The following is a 27,297-nucleotide window of genomic DNA, read 5'->3' as shown; positions in this document are numbered from 1 at the left end:
TTTCACTGCAGCCAGGTTTTCTGGAAGAGTTTTTAGGCCTCCCTCCGAGCCCTCCTTCAATATATTTTAATATAATTGTGTAAATTAATGTAATAGGCTTATTGTTTTTATTTTTGAATGAATTAGAAAATTTTAATTTCTAACATTATAATATGGATAAATATAATCCACATAAACAAAGTTCTTTACGGTCATAAGACATTTTATAAGCAAAAAGAAATCTAGATACCAAAAATTATGAGAAGCTATGAATTAGAGGTATGTTGCACATTCTATATTTACTGTCTATTTTAATGGATAGTTTTAGTTTTCAGGCTTGTACACATTGATTTAGTTTCCCTTTCCTAAGGATACCAAAATTTGAGCTATGTACCTCTGCACCACTCCCCAACCCTTAGCAACACTGGAACACCAGAGATCTGGTAAGAGACGAACATGTGACTGACTGGAGGCTAATGAGACCAAAAAAAAGTTATTTTCTAGAACTATCTGTGAAATAAGTATCATTTATTTGAAAAGATGTTCACAAAAAGGATAGTGTCTCTCCCTCGAGTCATGGTATGTGACTATGTTAGCTGGCACAATCTATGTGTATTTTTACTCACACTTCAAGTATGTGACTTTACAGGATGGATCTGGTGGGCTTTGGCTGAGGATGGCACAACTAGATGTGTTTTTCCAGTAGTCATGTATGGATGTATTCTGCTGCTGCTAAGTCACTTCAGTCGTGTCCGACTCTGTGTGACCCCATGGACTGTAGCCGACCAGGCTCCTCCTTCCATGGTATTTTCCAGGCAAGAGTACTGGAGTGGGGTGCCATTGCCTTCTCCGATGGATGTATAGCTGGACTATAAAGAAAGCTGAATGCCGAAGAATTGATGCTTTTGAACTGTGGTGTTGGAGAAGACTCTTGAGAGTCCCTTGGACTGCAAGGAGATCCAACCAGTCCACCCTAACGGAAATCAGTCCTGAATATTACATTGGAAGGACTGATGCTGAAGCTGAAACTCCAATACTTTGGCCACCCAACATGAAGAACTGACTCACGAGAAAAGACCCTGATGCTGGGAAAGACTGAAGGTGGGAGGAGAAGGGGATGACAGAGGATGAGATAGTTGGATGGCACCACCAACTCGATGGACATGAGTTTGAGTAAGCTCCGGGAGTTGGTGATGGACAGGGAAGCTTGGTGTGCTGCAGTTCATGGGGTCGCAGAGTCGGACACAACTGAGTGACTGAACCGATGTGTATTTTGCGGTCAAGAAGGAAACCAGATTGGAGATAAAGTCAATACACAATGGATAGCATAGCTGAGGAAGTAACAGAGAAACAGACCCAGAGTCACTGGCATAAATTCATCTGGTTTTACAATCTAACAGATCTTCTTAATATTTAACTTTGGAAGAGATGCATTATTTATAAGTAAGGAAATGTTAATTGATACATTCATGTCTCCTGCCTTACCTCCCCTTTTCATAGTCTATTTTTAAATAATCATCAGACAGTCTTTAGTTTATAAATTACTCTTCAGCAGTACCCATTCAACTATTATTCACATCTATCTTTTTTTAACTTCTTATTTTATATTGGAGTACAGTTGATTAACAATCTTGTGTTAGTTTCAGTTGTACAATAAAGTGATTCAGTTATATATATACATGTATCTATTTTTTTTTCAAATTCTTTTCCCAGTTAGGTTGTTACATAATACTGAGCAGCGTTCCTGCACTACACAATAGGTTCCTGTTGGTTATCCATTTAAAATATAGCAGTGACGTGTATAGCATACATGTCAATCCCAAACTCCCTACTATCCCTCTCCACCATCCTTCCCCACTGGTAACCTTAAGTTTGTTCTTTAAGTCCATGAGTCTGTTTCTGTTTTGTAAATAAGTTCATTTGTATCATTTTTTTTTAGATTCCACATATAAGCTATATCATATGATAGTCTCATTGCAGTACTATTTATAATGGCCAAGACATAGAAGCAACCTAAATGTCCATTAACATAAAAATGGATGAAGAAGATGTGGTACCTATATACAATAGAATATTACTCATCCACATCTATTGTCTTTTACCTTCATTACTCTATTTTAATTCTGTATAATTCTACTTTAAAAATTTATCCACAAAAATACTAAGGTAGAGCTCAGGAACCAAATCCAGGCTATCTAGCTTCAGAGTCTATATTCTAACCACTAAGTCATAGTGTGTTGTTAGTCATTCAGTCAAGTTACACTCTTTGTGATCCTATGGTCTGCAGTTTGCCTCTGTCCATGGGATTCTCCAGGCAAGAATACTGGAATGGGTAATCATTTTCTTCTCCAGGGGATCTTCCTGATCCAGCAATTGAACTTGGGTCTCCTGCATTGCAGGCAGGTTCTTTACCATCTGAGCCATGAAAGGCTCACATAGGATAAAGAAGTTAAAGTAGCAGGATAAGAAAACTTCCAAGAAGCTACACTATCTAGTGCATAGGACAGAAATTCAAGAATGCTATGAATCAATGATATTTTCCTCCAAATTTATTTTGAAAAATTTCAAACATACCAAAGTTAAGAGAATGCCCAGAGATTTTTAAACTCAAGATTAAACAACTATTAACATTTTACATTTGACTGGTAAGCTATCTCCAAATGTGTACATATACATATACTTTTAAGGTGTATGTATACATGTAAACAGTATGACAGTTTACCCATAAATACTTCAACATGCATCTCAAAGGAACACAGACATTTCCTACATTATCATAATGTCATTATAATCTCTATGTAATTTAACAGTACCAAATATGAAACTCACATCTGAACTTTTCTCAATTTTCCAAAATTGTCCTCTATAGTGATTTATTTTTCATCAAGAATTCAGTTAAATGTCATTTTTTATTTATTTGATAATTTTCATATTTTATATAATTTTCAAAGGTTACACTCCATTTCTACTTATTATAAATATTGGTTTTAGTCCCCATGCTATATAATGCATTTGTGTAGGCTTTCTTACACCAAATAGTTTGTACCTCCCACTCTCCCAATTCTATTTTCTCCTTCCCCGCTTCCCCACTGGTAACCACTAGTTTGTTTTCTGTATCTGTGAGTCTGCTTTCTTTTTCTAAAATTTACTAGTTCACTGCACATTTTAGATTTCACATGTAAGTGATATCATTCAGTATTTGTCTTTCTCAGTTTGACTTGTTTCACTTAGCACAATGCCCTTCAGGTCCATTCATAGGACAACAAATGGTAAAAAGGCATTATTTATATGGCTGAGTAGTATTCCATTGTGTGTTTGTGTGTACACTTCTTCATCCATTCATCTGTTAGTGGACACTTAAGTTGTTTCCATGTCTTTGCAATTGTATAATGCTGCTATGAACATTGGCGTACATGTATCTTTTCGAATTAATGGACTCTTTCCCAGATATATACCCAGAAGTGGAACTGCTGGGTCAAATGGCAGTTCAGTTATTAGTTTTTTTGAGAAACCTCCATACTGTTGGCTGCACCAATTTACATTTCTACTGACAGTGTATGAGGGTTCCCTTTTCTCCACATCCTTCTGAACATTTGTTATCTGTATTGTTTTTGATGATAGCCATTCTGAATGGTGTAAGATGATAACTTACTGTGGTTGTAATTTGCATTTCCTTAATGATTTATGATGTTGAGCATCTTTCCATGTGCTTGTTGGCTACCTGCAATTCCTCTTTGGAAAAAGTCTATTCAGTACTTATGTCCATTTTAAAAAATCAGGTTATTTGGGTTTTTCTGATGTTGAGTTGTATGAAACTTTTATATATGCTGGATATTAATAACATCTCTTATCAATCATATCATTTGCAAATATGTTCTCCTACTAGGTTGTCTTTTCATTTTGTCCACAGTTTCCTTTGTTGTGCAAAATCTTTTAAGTTTAATTAGACCCCACTTGTTTAATTTTGCTTTTGTTTCCTTTGATTTTAGGAAATTAATTTAAGGAAATATTGCTGCAATTTATGGCAAAGACTGTTCTACCTATGTTTTCCTGTAGGAGTTTTACAGTATGTGGTCTTACATTTAGGTCTTTAATCTGGTTTTACATTCATGTCTTTGAGTTTATTTCTGTCTACAATGTTGGAGAATGTTCAAATTTCCTTTTTTTACATGTAGCTGTCCAGTTTTCCCAACACCGCTTCTGCAAGTGACTGTCTGTTCCCCATTGTGTATTCTTGCCTCTTTTGCCATAAATTAAGTGACTATAAGTATGCGAGTTTATTTATGGGCTTTACCCTCTGTTTCATTGATCTACATGTCTGTTTTTAGCCAGTACTACACAATTTTGAATACAGTAGTTTTGTAGTATACTCTGAAGACAGGGAAAATGATTCCACCAGTTCAATTCTTCTTTTTCAAGATTGTTATGGCTGTTTGGCATCTTCTGTGCTTCCATACAAATTTAAACATTTTTTGCTTATGAAAAATGTCATTAGTATTTTGATGGGGGTTGAATAATACGTAAATTGCCTTGGTTAGTATGGTGATTTTGACCATATAAATTCTTTCAGTACAAGAACACAGTACACCTTTCAATCTCTTTGTGCTGTCTTCAGTTTCTTTCTTCAGTGTCTCACAGTTTTCTGAGTTCCAGACTTTTACTTCCTTAGGTAGGTTTATTTCTAGCTATTTTATTCTCTTTGATGTGATAATAAGTGGAATTGTTTCTTAATTTCTCTTTCTGATACTTCATCATTAGTATAGAGAAGTGTAACCTACTTCTGTATATTAAGTTTGCATCCTGTAACTTTACCAAATTCACTGTCAAGCTCTAAGAGTTTTCCAGTTTCATCATTAGGATTTTCTATGTACAGTATTACATCATCTGCCAAATGCAACAATTTTACTTCTTACTTTCCAATTTGAATTATTTTATCTTTTCTTCTTCTCTGATTTATATGGCTAGGACTTCCAAGACTATGTTGAATTGAAGTGGCGAGAGTTGGCAACCTTGTCTTCTTCCAGAAAAGGAAGAAGAGGAAATGCTTTCAGCTTTTCACCACTGAGTATGTTAGCTGTAGGTTTGTCCTATATGGCCTTGAATGTTGAGGATAGTTACAGAGCATTGTCTTCACACACCAATGTACATCTTCCTGGATAATCTCACTTTGACGGATTCCTGTTGTTCCAGTGTCATTACCCCAAAGATGCTACAGAATTTCTTTTCTAAAAATAGAATGATTTTACTCTATGAATGCATGGCACAATTTTATTTTTTCTGCTTTGCTGAAACTGCAGATTGCTTTATCCTAGCAGCAATGGCCTCTGATCACTATGTGGCCATCTGCAAACCACTGAAGTACCACACCATGATGTCAAAGAAACTCTGCATTCAGATGACCACAGAGGCCTACGTAGCTGGAAACATTCATACCATGATTCATGTAAGGTTTCTGTTTAAGTTAACTTTCTTTCAGTCAGTCAGTTCAGTCACTCAACCACGTCCAACTCTTTGCAACCCCATGGGCTGCAGCATGCCAGGCCTCCCTGTCCATCACCAACTCCCAGAGCGTACTCAAACTCATGTCCATTGAGTCAGTGATGCCATCCAACCATCTCATCCTCTGTCGTCCCCTTCTCCTCCGGCCTCCAGTCTTTCCCAGCATCAGGATCTTTTCTAGTGAGTCAGTTCTTCACATCAGGTGGCCAAAGTGTTGTAGTTTCAGCTTCAGCATCAATCCTTCCAGTGAATATTCAGGATTGATTTCATTTAGGATGGACTGGTTGGATCTCCTTGAAGTCCAAGGGACTCTCAAGAGTCTTCTCCAACACCACAGTTCAAAAGCATCAATTCTTTGGCACTCAGCTTTCTTTATAGTCCAACTCTCACATCCATACATGACTATTGGAAAAACCATAGCTTTGACTAGATGGACTTTTGTTAGCAAAGTAATGTCTAGGCTCTTTAATATGCTGTCTAGGTTGGTCATAGCTTTTCTTCCAAGGAGCAAGCATCTTTTAATTTCATGGCTGCAGTCACCATCTGCAGTCATTTTGGAGCCCAAAATATAAAGTCTCTCCCTGTTTCCACTGTTTCTCCAGCTATTTGCCATGAAGTGATTGGACAGGATGCCATGATCTTAGTTTTCTGTATGTTGAGTTTTAAGCCAACGTTTTCACTCTCCTTTTTCACTTTCATCAAGAAGCTTTCTGTAGGTCTCATCAAATGAATCACTTTTTTTGTGATGTCCTGCCATTATATAGACTCTCCTGTGTGGATCCGTATATCAGTGAATTGATGATACTCATCTTTGCAGGGTCAGTTTTGTCTTCACTATTACCATAGTAATAATCTCTTACCTTTTTATTCTTTTCAAAATTTTCATGGTGAAATCCAAAGGCGGAAAAGGCAAAACCTTACATGTGCATCCCACTTTCTCTCTGTCTCAATATTCTACAGTTCCTTCCTTTTCATGTATGTTCGACCAAATTCAGGTAATAAAGATGATAACGATATATCTGTTGCTATTTTTTATACTCTAGTGATTCCCTTGTTAAACCCAGTTATTTATAGTCTAAGAAATAAGGAAGTAATGAGTGTTCTGAAAAAATTATGGAGAAGAATTTATAACATTATGAAACAAATATCATCCAATATGGACAACTGATTGTAATGTCATTAAACTTTTTTCAAAATCAAGGAATATTAAGAAAATGAAAATGGCCATGTCATATATAACATTAAACTACTAAAACATGATGATGTATCAGGCAAATAAACAAGTTTAAAAGAAGAGAGTGTGGTAAATACATTTCAAAAGCTACTAGAGGTTTCATTAGGAATGAACTAACTACCCTTGAGGTCACAATTATGTGAAATTATGTTTCAGAGTTTTAGTTCAGTTCAGTTGTTCAGTCGTGTCTGACTCCTTGTGACCCCATGGACTGCAGCATGCCAGGCTTCCCTGTCCAAGTAAGTTACAATTTTCAACAAATTCTACAAATGCTAAGAATTGAAGTCAGTACCTATGAGGTCACCTCCATTCAATATTTTTGGCAAATTTCAGGAATCCCAAGGCACAAATTTGCAAACTCTCACATATTCCAAGTTTTCAATTATTAGACTTTTCTTAAGAAGAACTATGTGATAGAAGCAGTTTTTATGTCTCATTTGACTCTGAATTTTGAGTCCATTCAACAGGTTTCCTTTTAATATGAAACCACACAGAATATATACTTTCTAATCAAGAACATTTTCATCTTTATTATTAGTCAATATTCTCTCAAGTATTTTATTTACTGCTCTCTGAAATAAAGTATCTATAAATTTGTGATTTAAAAATCTATACTTGAACATGATGCTATTTATATTGACATCACTATGGGTTTGATATTTCTAAATAGTTTGATTGGTTGACCATCATATATGACAATCCAATACATAAATATAGTCTTAAATAAAGTTTTTCTCGCTGATACTGTTACTTGTCTTGCTTGTTATTAGGAATACCACCAAATTAAGACTGATTCCAAGATAAATTATTGATACATTCAAGGCATTAACAAAAATCACCATGTTCTGATCACGAAAAAATGAGGCAGAATATAGTAAAAATTTAAATATAGAATAATAATTTAATTATCAAATTTAAATTTAATTTTAAATATAACAATTTAAATTTATTAAATGCATTTATTATTAAATCATTAATCATAAAATTTAATAATTTAAATGTAAGACGAGATACTATAAAATGTTAAGAGGAAAACACCAACATAAATTGCAACAAGATCTTTTTCAATCCATCTCCTACAGTAAGAGACATAAAAGTAAAAATAAACAAATGGAACCCAATTTAACTCAAAAGATTTTTGTACAGCAAAGGAAATCATAAACAAAATCAAAGCACAACTCATAGAATAGAATGAAATATTTGCAAATGATGTGACTGACAATGGATTAACCTCCAAAATTTACAAAGAGGTCATGTAGCTCAATATTAAAATAAACAAACATCCAATCAAAAAATAGGCAGAACTAGACATGTCTCCAAAGAAGACATACAGATGGCCAAGAGACACATGAAAAGATGCTCAACATCACTAATTATTAGAGAAATGCAAATCAAAACTACAATGAGGTGTCACCACACACTACACAGTCAGCGTGGCCATCATCAAAAAGTCTACAAACAATAAATGCTGGAGAGTGTGTTTCAAAAAGGGAATCTTCCTACACTATTGGTGGAAATGTGAATTGGTACATTCATTATGGAAAACAGTATAGGGGTTCCTTAAAACACTAAAAATAGAGCTATCCCTTCACTGAACCTATGTCTGAAGAAAAACAAGGTTCAATAGGATACATGCACCCCAGTGTTGACTGCAGCACTATTTACAATGGCCAAGACATGGAAACAACCTAAATGTCCATCCACAGAAGAATGGATAAAGAAGATATGGAACACATACACCACGGGATATAATTCACCATAACAAAGAATGAAATAAGGCCATTTGCAGCAACATGGATGGACCTGGAGATTTTACTAAGTGAAGTAAGTCAGAGAGAGAAAGACAAATACATATAAAATCACTTCTATGTGGAATCTTTTTTTTTAATGATACAAATGAACTTATTTACAAAACAGACTTAGAAGACTGTCGGGAGCCATGTTAGGCATTACTGACAAAATGGAGGCATGGCCCCAACTCCCTCTCCTCATCCCACAGGCATGGTCCCGGGATGAAGGAGTTAGGTCTTGTGATTGATTCTGACTTGTCCTTTCCTCCCTTCGGTTGAGTTGGCTGGAAAGAATGTTAAGGTGCTTATTGTTCTTGCGAGGAGCATGAGAAAGCACAAAGCCTTCTGCAGTTATGCCCAGGAAATAATCCATAAAGTTAACTATTGACATTTGTTCAAGGATCTTTACAAAGAATGTTCCAGGATGAGCACATAGGCTGCAGCTTGAGGCCACGGGAAAGGTTGTTATCTGAGACCTGCTTGTGAGGGAAATGTTTATGGCAAAAGAAGTTTGCTGAGTTTAGGGTTTAGGAATAATTAAGAATAGTTAGAAGCTAAAAGTTTAAGGAATGTTGTAGTGTTGGCATATTTTACTATAGCTTATAGAGACTAGGAATTTTAGAGATATTAATAGCTAGAAGCCTTTTTAGGAAATAATGAGCTTAGGATACTAGGGGCTAGCAGGATTTAGAAAGATAAGAAATAAACTGAGGAATGTGGTATGCAGCCCAGAGACAAACATGAGTTACAATGTAATCAGAAGGACATTTAAGAGGGAACTCTGAAGGGCAACAATGATTTTTAGAGACAGTAAATCTGGGTGAGGGGGAACTGAAGATGTCAAACCTCTGACCTAATGCTTTTGTAAAAGTATAAAAGAAAACCTGATGCTTAAAACAAACATGCAGTCCCGCACTTTCAGTCAAAGGCTGCATCATCTCCGCCGACACCGCTCATCCCTTCAGGCCGATTCCCTGGCTGCTGGAACTGGACTCCAGCAGAAGACAAATTTATGGTTACCAAAGGGGAAATGTTGAGGAACGGATAAATTGAGTTTGGGATTGACATGTACACTCTACTATTTTAAAATAGTTAACTTACAAGGACCTACTATTCAGCACATGGAACTCTGATCAATCTTCTGCAGTAACCTAAACAGGCCCCTTAATGGATCACTGCCTTGTGGCAAATGGGTTTATGTAACTCAATGAAGCTATCAGCCATGCCAGGCAGGGCAACCCAAGATGGATGGGATATAGTAGAGAGTTCTGAGAAAACGTGGTCCACTGGAGGAGGGAATGACAAACCACTCCAGTATTTTTGCAGTGAGAACACCATGAACAGTATAAAAAGGTAAAAGGATATGACACCAAAAGATGAGCCCCCAGATTGGAAGGTGTCCAATATGCTACTGGGGAAGAGTGGAGGGCAATTATACTATAGTGCCAGAAAGAATGAAGTGGCCGGTCCAAAGCAGAAATGACACTCAATTGTGTATGTCTGATAGTGAAAGTAAAGTCTGATGCTGTAAAGAACAATACTGCATAAGGTCCTGGAATGTTATGTCCATGAATCAAGGTAAATTGGACATGGTCAAGCAGGAAATGGCAAGAGTGAACATCAACATCTTAGGAATCAGTGAACTAAAATGGACAGGAATAGGAGAATTTAATTAAGATGACCATTATATCTACTACTGTAGGCAAGAATCCCTTAGAAGAAATGGAGTAGCCTTCATAGTCAACAAGAGTCTGAAATGCGGTACTTGGACACAATATCAAAAGCAACAGAATGATCTCAGTTCATTTCCAAGGCAAACCATTCAACTTCACAGCAATCCAAGTCTATGCCCCAACCACTAACACCGAAGATGAAGTTGACCAGTTCTATGATGACCTACAAGACCTTCTAGAACTAACACCAAAAAAAGATGTCCTTTTCATCATAGGGGACTGGAATGCAAAAGAAGGAAGTCAGAGATACCTGGTGTAGTAGGCAAGTTTGGGTTTGGAGTACAAACTGAAGCAGGGCCAAAGGCTAATAGAGCTTTGCCAAGAGAATGCACTGGTCACAGCAAACACACTTTTCAACAAACAACTCAAGAAATCACTCTACACTGGGACATCACCAAATGTTCAATACTGAAATCAAATTGATTATATTCTTTGTAGCTGAAGATGGAGAAGCTCTATACAGTCAGTGAAAACAAGACCTGGAGCTGACTGTGGCTCAGCTCATCAGCTCCTTATAGCAAAATTGAGGCTTAAACTAAAGAAAGTGGGGAATGACACTAGGCCATTCAGGTGTGACTTAAATCACATCTCTTATGATTATACAATGGAAGTGACAAATAGATTCAAGGGATTAGACCTGGTAGACAGAATGCCTGAAGAACTATAGAGTGAAGTTCATAACATTGTACAGGAGGCAGTGAATAAAACCATCCCAAAGAAAAAGAAATGCAAGAAGGCAAAGTGGTTGTCAGAAGAGGCTTTACAAAGAGCTGAGAAAAGATGAGAAGCTAAAAGCAAGGGAGAAAGGGAAAGATATACCCAACTGAATGCAGAGTTACAAAGAATAGCAAGGAGAGATAAGAAGGACTTCTTCAATGAACAATGCAAAAAAAAAAAAAATAGAGGAAAACAACAGAATGGGAAAGACTAGCGATCTCTTCAAGAAAACAGAGATATCAAAGGAACAGTTCATGCAAGGATGGGCATGATAAAGGAGAGAATCAGTAAAGACTTAACAGAGGCAGAAAATATTAAGAAGAGGTGGTAAGAATATATAGAAGAACTGTAGAAAAAAGGTCTTGATGACCCAGATAACCATGATGGTGTGATTACTCACTCAGAGCCAGACATCCTGGAGTGTGAGGTCAAATGGGCCTTAGGAAGCATTACTACCAATAAAGCTAGTGGAGGTGATGGAATTCCAGCTGAGCTATATAAAATAAAAAATACTGAAAGATGATAGTGTTAAAGTGCTGCACTCAATAGGGAGTTGCACTCAAAAGTGCTATCAGAAAATTTGGAAAACCCAGCAGTGGCCACAGGACTGAAAATGGTCAGTTTTCATACCATTCCAAAGAAGGGCAGAGCTAAAGAATGTTCACACTACTGGACAATGGCAATCACTTCCCATGTTAGTAAGCTAGTACTCAAAATCCTTCAAGCTAGGCTTCAGCAGTACTTGAATTGAAAACTTCCAAATGTACAAGCTGGGTTTAGAAAAGGCAGAGGAACCAGAGATCAAATTGCTAACATACTGGATCATAGTGAAAGCCAGGAATTCCAGAAAAGCATCAACTTCATTTCAATGATTACGCAAAAGCCTTTGATTGTGTGGATCATAACAAACTGAGGAAATTTTTTTAAAAGATGGGAATACCAGAGACCATCTTACCTGTCTCCTGAGAAACCTGTATAAGGGTCAAAAAGCAACAGTTAGAACTTGAAGTGAAGTGAAAGTCGCTCAGTTGTGCCCGACTCTTTGTGACCCTGTAAACTATACAGTCCACGGAATTCTCCAGGCCAAAATACTGAAGTGGGTAGCCTTTCCCTTCTCCAGGGGATCTTCCCAACCCTAGGATTGAACCCAGGTCTCCTGCATTGTAGGCGGATTCTTTACCAGCTGAGCCACAAAGGAAGCCCAGTTAGAACCTTACATGGAACAAATGACTGGGTCAAAATTGGGAAAGGAGTACGAAAAGGCTGTATATTCTCACCTGTTTATTTAACTTATATCCAGAGTGCATCATGCAAAATGCTGGGCAGGATCAATCACAAGCTGAAATCAAGATTGCCAGGAGAAATATCAACAATCTTAGATATGCGAATGATACCACTTTAATGGCAGAAAGTGAAGAAGAATTAAAGATCCTCTTGATGAAGATGAAAAAGGAGAGTGAAAAAACTGGCTTAAAACTCGACATTAAAAAAAAAAAAACTAATCATGGATCTGGTCCCATCACTTAATGGCAAAGAGAAGGGGAAAAAGTGGACACAGTAACAGATTTTCACTTATTGAGCTCCAAAATCATTGCAGATGGTAACTGCAGCTGTGAAATTAGAATATGCTTGCTTCTTGGAAGGAAGGCTATGACAAACCTAGACAGCATATTAAAAAGCAAAGACATAACTTTGCTGACATAGGTCCATATAGTCAAAGCTATGATCTTTCCAATAGTCATATATGGATGTAAGAGTTGGACCATAAAGAAGATTGAATGCTGAAGAATTGATACTTTTGAATTGCAGTGCTGGAAAAGACTCTTGAGAGTCCCTTGGACAGCAAGAGTCAAACCAGTCAATCCCAAGGGAAATCAATCCTGAACACTCATCTTAAGGACTGATGCTGAAGTTGAAGCTCCAGAACTTTGGCCACCTGATGCAAATAGCCAATTCATTGGAAAAGACCCTGATGCTGGGAAAGATCAAAGGCAAAGGAGAAGAGGGTGACAAAGGATGAGATGGTTGGATGGCATTAGTGATTCAATAGACATGAACCTGGGTAAACTCTGGGAGATGGTGAGGTACAGGGAGGCCTGGCGTGCTGCAGTCCATGGGGTCACAAAGAGTCAGACACAACTTAGTGACTGAACAACAACAACAACCACCTAAAAAGGAAAAGAATTTGAAAAAGATACAATAAAAATATGTATAACTGAATCACTTTGCTACAACCTGAAACTAACACAACATTATTAATCAACTATACTCCAATATAAAATAAAACTAAAAAATAAAACAGCAATACATAAAAGATAATAAAAATAAAAGGGGGAGTAAATTAAAACCAAAAATGAGTCTTGTTACTCTCCTATAGTGAAATCATCATAATATGGAATATAACTGAAATATATAAGTAGATGTGCTAATCTGGAGGAAACTCAGAGAATGAAAGAGAAGTTGGTCAAGTACAGAACCAAGAGGAACACAAACACTGTAAAAGCAAACAGAGAAACACAACCCAGCATTAAGACTGAGATGGAACACTCAGGAAGACAGAAGCAGTGAGTTTTACCACAGAACCAAAGTTGAAGATTTTCTATAGTACCAAACACCACAGCTTGGTTAGAAAGATAATTAGATGCTCTTTGGAGTTGCCTTTTAGCATTGACTTTGATCTTACTGAGAGAGAGGGTTCAGGGAATTATCAGGGAAGGACCCAAACACAACAATTTTCCATTTTCCCATGCCTTAAAAGGATGTATAAGATACCGTAAATATCTCCTATATCATGTATGCATATACTTCAGCCAAACTACCCACTTTCTAATTAGGTCTTGCTATTTCAACCTTCCAAAATTTAATATATGCTTTCAATCTGCTGTTTCTTTTCCATATGTGCTTCATGTATTACAATCCTACTTATCCACCAAGGTTCATGTGAAATGATACTTTCAATGAAAAAATCTTTTTTTTCTTTCATGTCTCTATTCATTTTATTCTCCTTATTTTAATATTATATATTTATACTTTTTTATACCACAGCTTGAGTTGTTTCCTCGTTACCAATGTAACTGTTTTCTCCCCACTAGATTATGAACTTCTTTTCAGGAGCCATTTCTAAAATCTAAGAACTCCTTATCCTGTGCTTACTCTACCCACAGTTGTTTCCAACACCCTGTATATTATAAATACTTGATTTAAGGTTAAACAGAACTGAAATTTGAAAAATCAATGCAGCTTGTATTAAAGATCTAGCTCATTTTGTTGTCAGGAGCCCAAAAGATGTAAGACATGACCAGTGACTTAGGAATATTTAGCCAATGTCTTTACAATCAAGACACATAACACATACAATTCATATTTGATAAAGTCACAAATGCATTATAAAGGCAGGTAGTTATCACAAAGACCAGGAAAAAGAAAACCTTTAGTTTAGAGGGAGGACTAGAAAAATCCTCAAGAAAGAGATCCCATTTGAGATCAAGAATGAGTAGGACTGGGGTGACAGACAGTGAGAAAAAGATATTTTAGATGAGGAAACATAAGCAAATTAATGAAGCAGGTGCACAGAGGAAGAGTGAAGGAATATACATGGCCAAGTGCCCTGAGGTGAGAGGAAGAAAGCAAAGTGAGAAGCAAGATACAGAGAAACTGTGCAGCAACAGGGCTGGCAAAATAAGGGAAAATTGTTTATTTAAAAACGAACCAAAAACCATTTCAAATACATGAGCAAGGGAGTATTATCTTTTTTTCATCATCAGACAAATATTTGTTCAGCACGTGAAAGTGTCACGTATTATTCAAGTGTTAAAAATAAAGAAATGAACATAAGAGAGATATCTCTTCCCTCTTAAGCTCATGGAGGCTGGGGGAAGAGTGACTGATTACAGATGTACTAACAAATATACAGCATGCTGAAGAATGACTATTAGAATTAAGGGGGAATCAGCATAATAAAGACAAACACAGCTGCTGTAAATTTAAAAGAAAAGAGAATAGTCTCAGTAATTCATATGTGGGAATATGTAATATTAATAACATCAAAGTTTCCAAAATGGGTTTTGGAGGACATCGAGCCAAAGTCAACTCGCAGAGGGAAGAAGTTGATACCCTGGCTGAATCTTCTACACCTCCAAAGTCAATTATCTTTCATAAACCATATTAATCCCATAAACATATTAATTCCTCCAGTAGGAGGTGAAACCAACCTGACTCTTCTGACCACTTTGCATTTTACACAAAGAATGCAAAGAATCATAAAAATTAGATCAGTTAAATAAGATTCAGCAAGATGATCTCAAATTACCTGACTTTAATGAAGGTCTTTTACTTTAATTTTTCATTCATGCTCAGTGACTAAATTGTGTCTTATTCTTTGCGACCCCATGGATTGCAGGCCACCAGGCTCCTCTGTCCATGGAATTTTCCAGACAAGAATGCTGAAGTGGGTTGCCATTTCAAGAACACTGGAGTGGGTTGCCATTTCCTCCTCCAGGGGATCTTCCCAAACCACAGGTCATCTTTAATTAAAGTTAGGTAGTGTATGTCATAGTGACCTAATCTCCCCATAGAAATACAGTGAGGTCATTGCAAGGAAATCCCTTTAGCATTTGATGGAAAATTTAAATTTGTATGGAAAATAACTATTGACACTGGCCTATTAGTAGCCTTCCAGTTGTTTATTCTTTTAATCCCAAATGCATTAGAGGTTTATATTCTGAAATTCTAGTAGACCTAAAGCATAAAGCAAACAATGAAGTGTTACAAAACACTTCTCAGTGAAATCAAGGTAAGAGGAATAGTCTAGTTCACTTTTACTTTTAATATTAATGTCAATTAATATTTATTTTTCTGAAACATTGAGCATTTTTTGTTATTGTTAGATTTCAACTATTTAGTTATCATTCTAGCTATTCTCAAAACTGAAGACTATGGGAACTAGGATGAGAAAATTTATTGCAATTTATGCTGACCTCTCTGATTATAAGGTAGAACTTCAAAATATAGGTAAGAACAGAATATAATTCTGTTATATCATTCCAGACTACATATAGAAAGTTTTTTCTATCTTAGCTGTTAAATATTTTAAAACAAAAAATAAAGAAAACTTTCAGCCAGCACCTGGAGTTTGGAATTGAAATAAACCATTTTGACCAAAGAATTTATATAACTGAAACTCAGTCAAAATGTTCTTGTAGATCACTAAATAATAATAGAATATAGCCTTTAAAAGTAAAACAAGATTTGTTCTCATCATATTAAGATTGAAAGGATTTTCTCTCTTCCCAAGTGTTAGAAAACTAAAGTATAAAGACATGGCTTGTTTTTATTTATTAGCTTTTACATACTGTGACATACTTCAGAAAATCTTACATAATTTTCCCAGGAAGGAGTAAAATAGTAGATACACTAATTCAGGTAAAAGAAAGAGACACAGATTTTTTTAAACAATGAATTCCAATACTATCCTTTGTAAACTATTCTTCATAATTACATTTCAATTTGCAGACACCAAATAGTTCATTAAGGATGTTTGGTAGGATACTGAAAACAAGTTCACCCATCCCAGGTCACTGAACTGGACATAGGACTGGAATCAATCATGCTTTTTTCCCATAGCTCTCCACAGCTGTTAGAGAAGTATAAGTCACAGGAAACCTCAAAATATCTAGCATATGATGCAGGGAGCTCAATCCAGTACTCTGTGTAACAATCTAGAGGGGTGGGATAGGGTGGGAGATGGGAGGGAGGTTCAAGAGGAAGGGGACATATGTGCACCTATGGCTGATGCATGTTGATGTATGGCAGAAACCAATACAATACTGTAAAGCAGTTATCCTGCAATTAAACATAAATAAATTTAAACATAAGAAATTGTGCGTGCACACATGAAACAAAAGCAATGTTGGATTTTACATAAGCGATTCTAGTTTGTATTGGGTATATAAGACACTGTTGATCGTTTAACAAATGGAGACTGATATACAGTTTGGGGCACTGAGTAAACTTCATTAAGTATCATATATAAAAATTATACTTAATATAAAAGAGGAAAGGATTTAGATATTTGGGTACCTTTAAAGAGTATAATGGATTTAGCATGACACTGGGAAAACAGATAAAAGAGGTGATAATCTATGGATATTTCTTTTCGTAGCTTTCCAAGGTAGTTTTCTTTAAGAGGAACAGCCCTCTCCTTAACCCTTAGTGATTTTCATGCAATTCCTAAGATATAAATTTAACATATCTGTGTACACATTTTAAACATACCCTCTACTGAGAGGATACATGAAAAATATTGCTCAATTTAATATATATATATGCATTAATATATATATACACACACACATACATACATACACACATACATATATATATATAAAGTGACTTGATATTTATTTTAAGGACCTCTAATATAAAAACTGACATATGTGATTTGGGAATGCTGAATCAAATATGAGTGTCCTGGATATGTACTGGAGAAGGAAATGGCAACCCACTCCAGTATTCTTGCCTGGAAAATTCCATGGACAGAGGAGCCTGGTGGGCTACAGTCTACAGTCAATGGGGTGGCAAAGAGCCAGACACAATTAAGCACACATACACACACACTGATACGTATAGTATTTTTCATAAATTCTTAAAGACAAGCCTTTTCCATTGTAAGCATCCTCCCTAGAATTACCAAAATATTCTTGGGAAATCTGAGTTTCAGAGTCAAGATCATAAAAGCTGACATTACAGAGAAATGAACGTCTCATACAGGTATGTGTCCCTGTTTCCCAGAGGAAATAGGGAAGAGCTCTATTCTATATAAAAAAAAAAAAAAAAAGAATTTTGAAGGGAAAATTATTGACATTATAATTTCAAATCTGATCTTCACAATTTCTATGTCAACAGAAACGGTGGATATGACTGAGGATAACCAATCCTTGACAACAGAGTTTATCCTGATAGGATTTACAAATCATCCAGAGCTGAAGACCCTTCTGTTTCAGGTGTTCTTTACCATCTATCTGATCACCATGGTGGGAAATCTTGGCCTGGTGGCATTGATAGTCACAGAGCATCGTCTTCACACACCAATGTACATCTTTCTGGGTAACCTCGCTCTGATGGACTCCTTTTGTTCCACTGCCATTACCCCAAACATACTAGAGAACCTCTTTTCTAAAAACAGAATGATTTCCCTCTATGAATGCATGGCACAATTTTATTGTCTCTGCCTTGCTGAAACTACAGGTTGCTTTCTTCTGGCAGCAATGGCCTATGATCGCTATGTGGCCATCTGCAAACCACTGCAGTACCACACCATGATGTCAAAGAAACTCTGCATTCAGATGACCACAGGGGCCTACATAGCTGGAAACATTCATCCCATGATTCAAGTAGGACTTCTGCTTAGGCTAACTTTCTGTAAGTCTCATCAAATCAATCACTTTTTTTGTGATGTCCTTCCATTATACAGACACTCTTGTGTGGATCCTTATATCAATGAATTGATGATATTCATCTTTGCAGGATCAGTTTTAGTCTTCACAGTTACCACAGTAATCATCTCTTATCTTTTGATTCTTTTCACAATTTTCAAGATGAAGTCCAAAGAGGGAAAAGGCAAAGCCTTATCTACGTGTGCATCCCACCTTCTCTCTGTCTCAATATTCTATGGTTCTCTTCTTTTCATGTATGTTCGACCAAATTCAGTTAATGATGAAGATAAAGACATACCTGTTGCTATTTTTTATACTCTGGTGATTCCCTTGTTAAACCCATTTGTTTATAGTCTAAGAAATAAGGAAGTCATAAATGCTACGAAAAAAAATATGAAGAATTTATAACATTATGAAACAAATAACATCCCTATGGACAACTGATTATAATGTCACTAAACTTCCAAAATCAAAGAATAGCAAGAAAGTGGGAAAAGGCCATGACATATATAACACTGAATTACTAAAACATGATGATGTCAAATAAAGAAGTTCAAAAGAAGAGGGTATGGTAAATATACTTCAAAATCTAAGCTACTAGTTTCATTAGGAATAAACTAAATAATTACAGTTGAGGTCACAATTGTGTCACGGTGTAATCAGTTACACTAGTAACTATATTTCAAAGTATAATAACTTACAATTTTCAACAAATTCAGCAAATGCTAAGAATCGAAAGTGAAAGTATTAGTCTCTCAGTCATGTCCAGCTCTTTGTAACCCCATGAACTGAAGCCCACCAGGTTCCTCTGCCCATGGAATTCTCCAGGCAAGAATACTGGAGTGGGTAGCCGTTCCCTTCTCCAGGGATCTTCCCAACCCAGGGATCAAACCCGGGTCTCCCACATTGCGGGTGGATTCTTTACTGTCTGAACCAACAGTTGGAAGCAAGTACATATAAGAATCACCTCCATTCAATATCTTTGGCAAATTTCAGGAATCCCAAGGCATAATATTACAAGCTCCCTTACATCTCAAGTTGTCAAATATTAGTCTCCTCTTAAGCATCACCATGTGACAGAAGTAAACTATATATTTCATTTGATTCTCAATTTGTTCAACAGATTTTGTTTGAATATGAAATCACACAGAATACATATTCACCAGTCAAGAATATTTTCTCTTTAGTAAACTATAGTCAATTTTCTGTCAAGTTCTCTGAAATACAGTATCTATAAATTTGTAATGAATAATTCTGTACCTGAAGATGATACTAATTATATTGACATCACCATGAATTTGATAATTTCATATAGTTTGAGTGGATGACCATCATATATGACAATTCAACACCTGAATATATTCTTAAATAAAGTTTTTTCTCTCTGATATTATTATCTATCTTGTTTGTTATTAGGAATACCACCAACTTGGACTGATTTCAAGGTAAAGTATTGGTATATGCATAGCATTAACAAAAAATTGCAGGTCCTGATAAAGCAAAAATGAGGCATAAAATAGTAAAAATTTAAATACCTAAAGAATAATATTTATTAATCCTTACATGTGCAAATATAGAAGAAAAAAGTAATTTATACTTAGAACCTGTTCTCTGCTTGGTGCTAAGCTAGATCTTTCATATATACTACCTATCAAGTTATCAGATGTGATATTTTCATGCTTTTCATTAATAAAAACCTCATACTTTGCAATATTGAGGAGCTTGCCCAAGTTCATCAGATTTAGCTATATTTGAATCAATTATTACTTTTTCCCCACATGCTTGGGAGTTCCAAAAAAGGAGATTCTTATAACCTAAAGTATTTAATCCTTAGTAGCATCAGAGGTAACCTGTGCCTTAAAAATGGAGAAAAAATGATATCTGGAGGAAAACAGGAATGATGATGACCAGATTCAATGTTTATGGAAAAGAGTGTGGTACTGGAGTGGAGGAGGGGGACAGAGTCAGAAAGTGGACAAAATTGTTGGAGAGACCTATTGGTGAACATGGGGGAAAGGGGAGAAGCAGATCAAGTTATTTGAGAATCTTAAATGTCACCCTAAGAAATCTGAATTTATCTTAGAGCCATCAGACACTTAAGTGTCCTTGGAGCAAAGTAATACAATTGTGCACTTCAAAAACCTGATCGTGCAACTGACTAGAAAGAGACCTAAAGCAAGAAGACTAACTCTACATCAGATGAGGAAAACAGAAACTGGAGAATACTCTGAAAGTAGAGGAATGCACAGATGGGAGCAATAGTTTAAAGAAAAGAATAGTAAATTGTAGCTGTTGGATAATAAAATGAAGGCCTATTTTCTTCCCATGAATATCAAACATGATATAACTCATTTCGTATCACCAATACTTAACAAGGTACCTAACACATTTGGTGATTCAATAAACATTTCCTTCAATATATTTTAATTATGTAAGCAAATATATACTAGGCTTATTTTACTTTTGACTGGATTAATAAATTTTAATTTCATGGGTTTTATTTCTAATACTGTAAATATAGATAGACATATTACATATAAACACAGTTTTTTATGGCCATAAGATACTGTATGAGCAAAAAAGGAATCTAGGTAACAAAATCTTTGACAGCTTGGAATTAGAGGGATGTTGTATGTTGGGCTGGATGAAGCACAAGCTGGAATCAAGATTGCCAGGAGAAATATCAATAACCTCTGATATGCAGACGATACCACCCTTATGGCAAAAAGTGAAGAAGAACTAAAGAGCCTCTTGATGAAAGTGAAAGAGGAGAGTGAAAAAGTTGGCTTAAAACTCAACATTCAGAAAACTAAGATGATGGCATCCAGTCCCATCAGTTCAGTTCAGTTCAGTCGCTCAGTCATGTCTGACTCTTTGTGACCCCGTGAACCACAGCACGCTAGGCCTCCCTGTCCATCACCAACTCCCTGAGTCCACCCAAACCCATGTCCATCGAGTCGGTGATGCCATCCAGCCATCTCATCCTCTGTCATCCCTTTCTCCTCGTGCCCTCAATTTTTCCCAACATCAGGGCCTTTTCAAATCAGCCAGTTATTCCAATCAGGTGGCCAAAGTATTGGAGTTTCAGCTTCAACCTCAGTCCTTCCAATGAACACCCAGGACTGATCTCCTTTAGGATGGACTGGTTGGATCTCCTTGCAGTCCAAGGGACTCTCAAGAGTCTTCTCCAGCACCACAGTTCAAAAGCATCAATTCTTCATGCTCAGCTTTGTTTATAGTCCAACTCTCACATCCATACATGACCACTGGAAAAACCATAGCCTTGACTAGACGGACCTTTGTTGGCAAAGTAATGTCTCTGCTTTTCAATATGCTGTCTAGGTTGGTCATAACTTTCCTTCCAAGGAGTAAGCGTCTTTTAATTTCATGGCTGCAGTCACCATCTACAGTGATTTTCAAGCCCAGAAAAATAAAGTCAGCCACTGTTGCCACTGTTTCCCCATCTATGTGCCATGAAGTGATGGGACTGGATGCCATGATCTTAGTTTTCTGAATGTTGAGCTTTAAGCCAACTTTTTCACTCTCCTTTCACTTTCATCAAGAGGCTCTGTAGTTCTTCTTCACTTTCTGCCACATCACTTCATGGCAAATCCAACCTGGACAGCATATTAAAAAGCAGAGACATTACTTTGCCAACAAAGGTCCGTCTAATCAAGGCTATGGTTTTTCCAGTGGTCATGAATGGATGTGAGAGTTGGACTATAAAGAAGACTGAGCGGTAAGAAATTGATTCTTTTGAACTGTGGTGTTGGAGAAGACTCTTGAGAGTCCCTTGGACTGCAAGGAGATCCAACCAGTCCATCCTAAAGGAGATCAGTCCTGGGTGTTCATTGGAAGGACTGACGTTGAAGCTGAAACTCCAATACTTTGGCCACCTGATGGGCATAACTGACTCATTTGAAAAGACCCTGATGCTGGGAAAGATTGAGGGCAGAAGGAGAAAGGGACGACAGAGGATGAGATGGTTAGATGGCATCACCGACTCAATGGACATGAGTTTGGGTGAATTCCAGGAGTTGGTGATGGACAGGGAGGCCTGGCATGCTGCAAAGAGTCAGACACGACCGAGCGACTGAACTAACTGAACTGTATGTCCTATATTCATTGTCTATTTAAATGAATATTTTTAGTTTTCAGACTTGAATGTACTGATTCAAAAGCTTCCCTTTCCTACAGGTGCAATGATTGTTGTTATGTATTTCTGCCCCACCCACCTCGACCCTTAACAATACTGTATCCCAGAGGTCTGTGAAGGAAAGAATATTTGATTTATTTGGGGTCAATGAGACAAAAAAAAAGGCGATTTTTCTAGATGTTTCTGGGAAATATGTATTGTTTATTTGAAAAGACATTCATAAAAAGATAGTATTTCTCCCTCTTGAATGGTGTGTGAACATCACTGCTGGCATAATCTACATCCATTTTGCCATCAAGAGGGAAACCAGCCCAGAGATGAAGTCAATACACAATAGAAGACATAGCCGAATAAATCACAGAGAAATCAACCCAGGATCACTGGAATAAACTATTCGCTGGTTTTATAATCCAACAGATCTTATTATTTAATCGCATTTGGTCAAGACACATTATCTGTAACTGAATAAATGAGAATTGACACATTCATATCTCTTGCCTTGCATTTTTATAGTCTATTTTAAAACAATCCTCAAATAATCTTTAGCTTACAAATTACTTTTCACCAGTACCCATTTGGCTACTCGTCACATCTATTGTCTTTTTACCTTCACTGCATTATTCTCATTTCATATAACTCCACTTAAAATATATGAGGGATATAGAGGTCCCATAATTTATCCACAGAAATACTAAAGTGGAGCTCAGGAATCAAACCCAGGCTATCTAGCTCCATACCCATGTTCTTAGCCACTAAGTCATACTATACACAACATAAAGAAGTAAAAGTAGCAGGAGAGGAAAATGCTGTCAAGTGGACAGGGAAATAGAGCAGAGATTCAAGAATGATGTGGGTCATTCTTGATGTGGATCAAAATAAATTCTTCCCAATTTATTTTGAAAAATCTCAAACATATCAAAGTCAAGAGAATGGCCACAGACATTTAAGTCAAGATTAAACAACTGTTAACATTTTACATTTGACTTGTAAGCTATCTCCAAATACGTGTGTGTGTGTGTGTATGATGACATTATGAGAGTTCACCATAAAAACTTCAACATACATCTGAAAATAATAGACATTTTCATATTATATTATTCTAATCCCCAAGTAATTTAACAACATCAAGTATGAAGTTCACATTTGAACTTGTCCCCATTTTCCCAATATTGTTCTCTATAGTGATTTATTCTTTCAAGAAGAATTCAATTAAAGGTAACTTAATTTGATTTTTACTTTCTATACAATTTTTTAAGGTTTCACTCCACTTACATTTATGACAAGTATTGGCTATATTCCTTGTGTTATGTAATACACCCTAGTAGCCTGTCTTACACCCAGCAGTTTGTGCCTCCCACTCCCCAACCCCTACACTACTCCTCCTCCACCTCCCCACTGGTAACAACTAGTTTGTTCTCTATATCTGTGAGTTTCCTTCCTTTCTGTCATATTCACTAGTTTTTTGTATTTTTTTAGAGCCCAAATATAAGTGCTATCATACAGTATTTGTCTTTGTCTGACTTATTTTTCTTAGCATAATGCCCTCCAAGTCCATCCACAATGCAGCAAATAGCAAAATTTCATTCTTTTTATGGCTGAGTAGTATTCTAGTGTGTGTGTGTAACATACACACACACCACTTCCTCTTTATCCATTCATATGCTGATGGAAACTTAGGTTGTGTTGCTGTCAATTTCTTTCATCAATGAGTTGTAAGTTACCTGAGTACAGGTATTTTTAGCTCCTTAATTAGATTTATTCCTAGGTATTTTATTCTATGTGATGTGGTGGTAAATGAGATTGTTTTCTTAATTTCTCTTTCTGAGAGCTCATTGTTAGTATTAATATGCAACAATGCAACAAATTTCTGTATAGTAACTTTGCATCCTGCTACTTTACTTAACTCATTGATGACTTCTAGTAGTTTTTCAGTGATGTCTTTAGGATTTTCTATGTACGGTATCATGTCATCTGCCAAAAGTTACAATTTTACTTCTTTTCTAATTTGGATCCCTTTATTTCTTTTTCGTCTCTGACTGATGTAGCTAGGACTTTCAAAAATATGTTGAATAGAAGTGGTGAGAGTGGGCATCCTTGTCTCTTTCTGAATATTAGAGAAAATGCTTCCAGCTTTTCACCATTGAGTATGATTCTAGCTGTGGGTTTCTCATATACAGCCTTTATTATGTTGAAGAATGTTCCCTCCATAGGCCCACTTTCTGGAGAGTATTTTATAAGTGTACACTGAATTTCATCAAAAGATTTTTTTCTACATATATTGAGATGATTAGATAATTTTTATTCAACAATTTGTCAATGTTGTATATCACATTTCATTTGTGGATATTGTTTTTGCATTCCTCCCTTTGATCATGGTGTATGATCCTTTTTATGTGTTATTGGATTAAGTCTGCAAATATTCTATTGAGGATTCTTTCATCTGTGTTCATCAGTCATGCTGGCTTGTAATTTTCTTTTTTCTTGGTATCTCTGTCTGGTTTGGTGATCAGGGTGGTGCTGGCCTCACAGAATGAATTCTCAAGTGTTCTTTCCTTTACAATTTTCTGAAATAGTTTCAAACCATAATTGTTAACTCTTCTCTAAATATTTGATAGAATTTACCCACAAAGCCATCTTGTCCTGGGTGTTCTTTTGTTGGGAATTTTTTAATTACTGACTCAACTTCATTACTGGTAACTGGTCTGTTTATATTTTAAATTTCTTCTTGGTTCAATCTGTGAGGTTGTATCTTTTTAAGAATTTGTCCATTTCCTCTAAAATGTCCCTTTAATTGTCATAGTCACGTAAGATGCCACGTATTTCTACGGCATCAGTTGCAACTTCTCCTTTTTTATTTATGATTTTATTAACTTGGACCCTCTCCATTTTTCTCCTGAAGAGTTTGGCAAAAAATCCATCCATTTTGTTCATCTTTTCAGTAAACCAGCTCTTCATTTCACTGATTCACTGATCTTTCCTATTGCTTCTTTAATCTCCATTTTATGTACTTTTATTTCTTTTTTCTACTATTTTTAGGTTATCTTCTTTTTCTAGTTCCTTTAGGTATAGGGTTAGGTTGTTTAAGATTCTTCCTGTTTCTTGAGTAAGCTTGTATTGCTGTAAACTTTCCTCCTAGAACTGCTTTTTGTGCATCCCTTAGGGTTTGGATTGTTGTTTTAGTTTCATTTCATGCAAAGATGGCCATAATAAAGGACAGAAATAATAAGGACATAACAGAAGCAGCAGATATTAAGAAGAGGTGACAAAAATACACAGAAGAACTATACAAAAAAGATCTTCATGACCCAGATAATCATTATGGTGTGGTCACTCACTGAGAACCAGACATCCTGGAGTGTGAATTCAAGTGGGCCTTAGAAAGCATTACTACAAACAAAGCTAGTGGAGGTGATGGAATTCCAGTTGAGCTATTTCAAATCCTAAAAGATGATGCTGTTAAAGTGCTTCACTCAATATGCCAGCAAATTTGGAAAACTCAGCAGTGGCCACAGAACTGTAACAGGTCAGTTTTCATTCCAATCCCAAAGAAGGGCAATGCCAAAGAATGTTCAAACTACTATACAATTGCATCCATTTCACATGCTAGCAAGGTAATGCTCAAAATCCTTCAAGCTAGGCTTCAACAGTACGTGAACTTCCAGTTATAGTTGGATGATTTTATTACAGTAGGCACAAAAGTAAATTCAGAATATATTAAAGAATTAAATGTAAGACTTGAAACTATAAAACTTCTGGAAGAAAACATAGGTGATATATTCTTTGACATTGATCTTAACAGTATTTAATTGGATATGTCTCCTCAGGAAAGGCAACCAAAAGCAAAAATAAACAAAGGGGATTATAACAAACTAAAAAGTTTTTGCACAGTGAAGGCAATTATTAATATAACGGAATATCCATCTACAGAATGGGAGAATATATTTGCAAACAACATACCTGATAAGTGATCCTAAATATACAAAGAATTCATGTAATCAGTATCAAAAAACAAGCAAATTTTAAAAATGGGCAGAATATCTGAACAGACATTTTTCCAAAAAAATCATAACATGTGGCCAACATGTACATGACAAGGTGTTCAACATGGCTAATCATCAGGGAAATGCAAATCAAATCTACAGTGAGGTATCACTTTATACCTGTCATAGTGAAGTGAAAGTTGTTCAGTCATGTCCAACTCTTTGTGACCCCATGGACTATACAGTCCATGGAATTCTCCAGGCCAGAATACTGGAGTGGGTAGCCTTTTCCTTCAGGGAATCTCCCATCCCAGGGTTGGAACTCCTGCACTGGAGGCAGATTCTTTACATCTGAGCCACAAGGGAAGCCCTTTTCCTTCAGGGAATCTCCCATCCCAGGGTTGGAACTCCTGCACTGCAGGCAGATTCTTTACATCTGAGCCACAAGGGAAGCCCAAGAATACTGGAGTGGGTAGCCTATCCCTTCTCCAGCGGATCTTCCTGACCCAGCAATCGAACTGGGGTCTCCTGCATTGCAGGTGGATTCTTTACCAACTGAGCTATGAGGGAAGCCCACATCTGTCATAAGTATTATACAAAAAATAATAAGAATGAGTGTTGGTGAAGATGTGGAGAAAGGGAGAGAAAGTAAACTGGTGCTGCTACTATGGAAAACTGAAGAAGATTCCTCAAAAAATTAAAAACAGATCTACTACTGATCCAGTAATTTCATTCATGTGTGATTTATCCAAAGCATGTAAAAAAAAAATTAGGAA

At 36.3% G+C, this 27,297-nt stretch overlaps 1 protein-coding gene and 1 pseudogene across 1 annotated transcript; both read left to right on the top strand.

The window, feature by feature from the left end:
- The first annotated feature begins 5,080 nt into the window (after window positions 1-5,080).
- On the top strand, window positions 5,081-6,646 carry LOC145539632 (olfactory receptor 5K3-like; annotated as a pseudogene).
- Window positions 6,647-17,866: 11,220 nt separating this feature from the next.
- Window positions 17,867-18,793, top strand: LOC145539938 (olfactory receptor 5K3-like). Its single transcript, XM_081574389.1, has one exon. It carries the CDS (start codon window positions 17,867-17,869, stop codon window positions 18,791-18,793), a length of 927 nt encoding a protein of 308 aa, XP_081430515.1.
- Window positions 18,794-27,297: the final 8,504 nt, after the last annotated feature.

Source organism: Giraffa tippelskirchi, chromosome 2 (assembly GCF_054371585.1).
Source record: "Giraffa tippelskirchi isolate mGirTip1 chromosome 2, T2T-mGirTip1v1.2.pri, whole genome shotgun sequence".
Lineage (NCBI taxonomy): Eukaryota > Metazoa > Chordata > Mammalia > Artiodactyla > Giraffidae > Giraffa > Giraffa tippelskirchi.
This window is presented reverse-complemented; position numbering and strand designations above follow the sequence as displayed.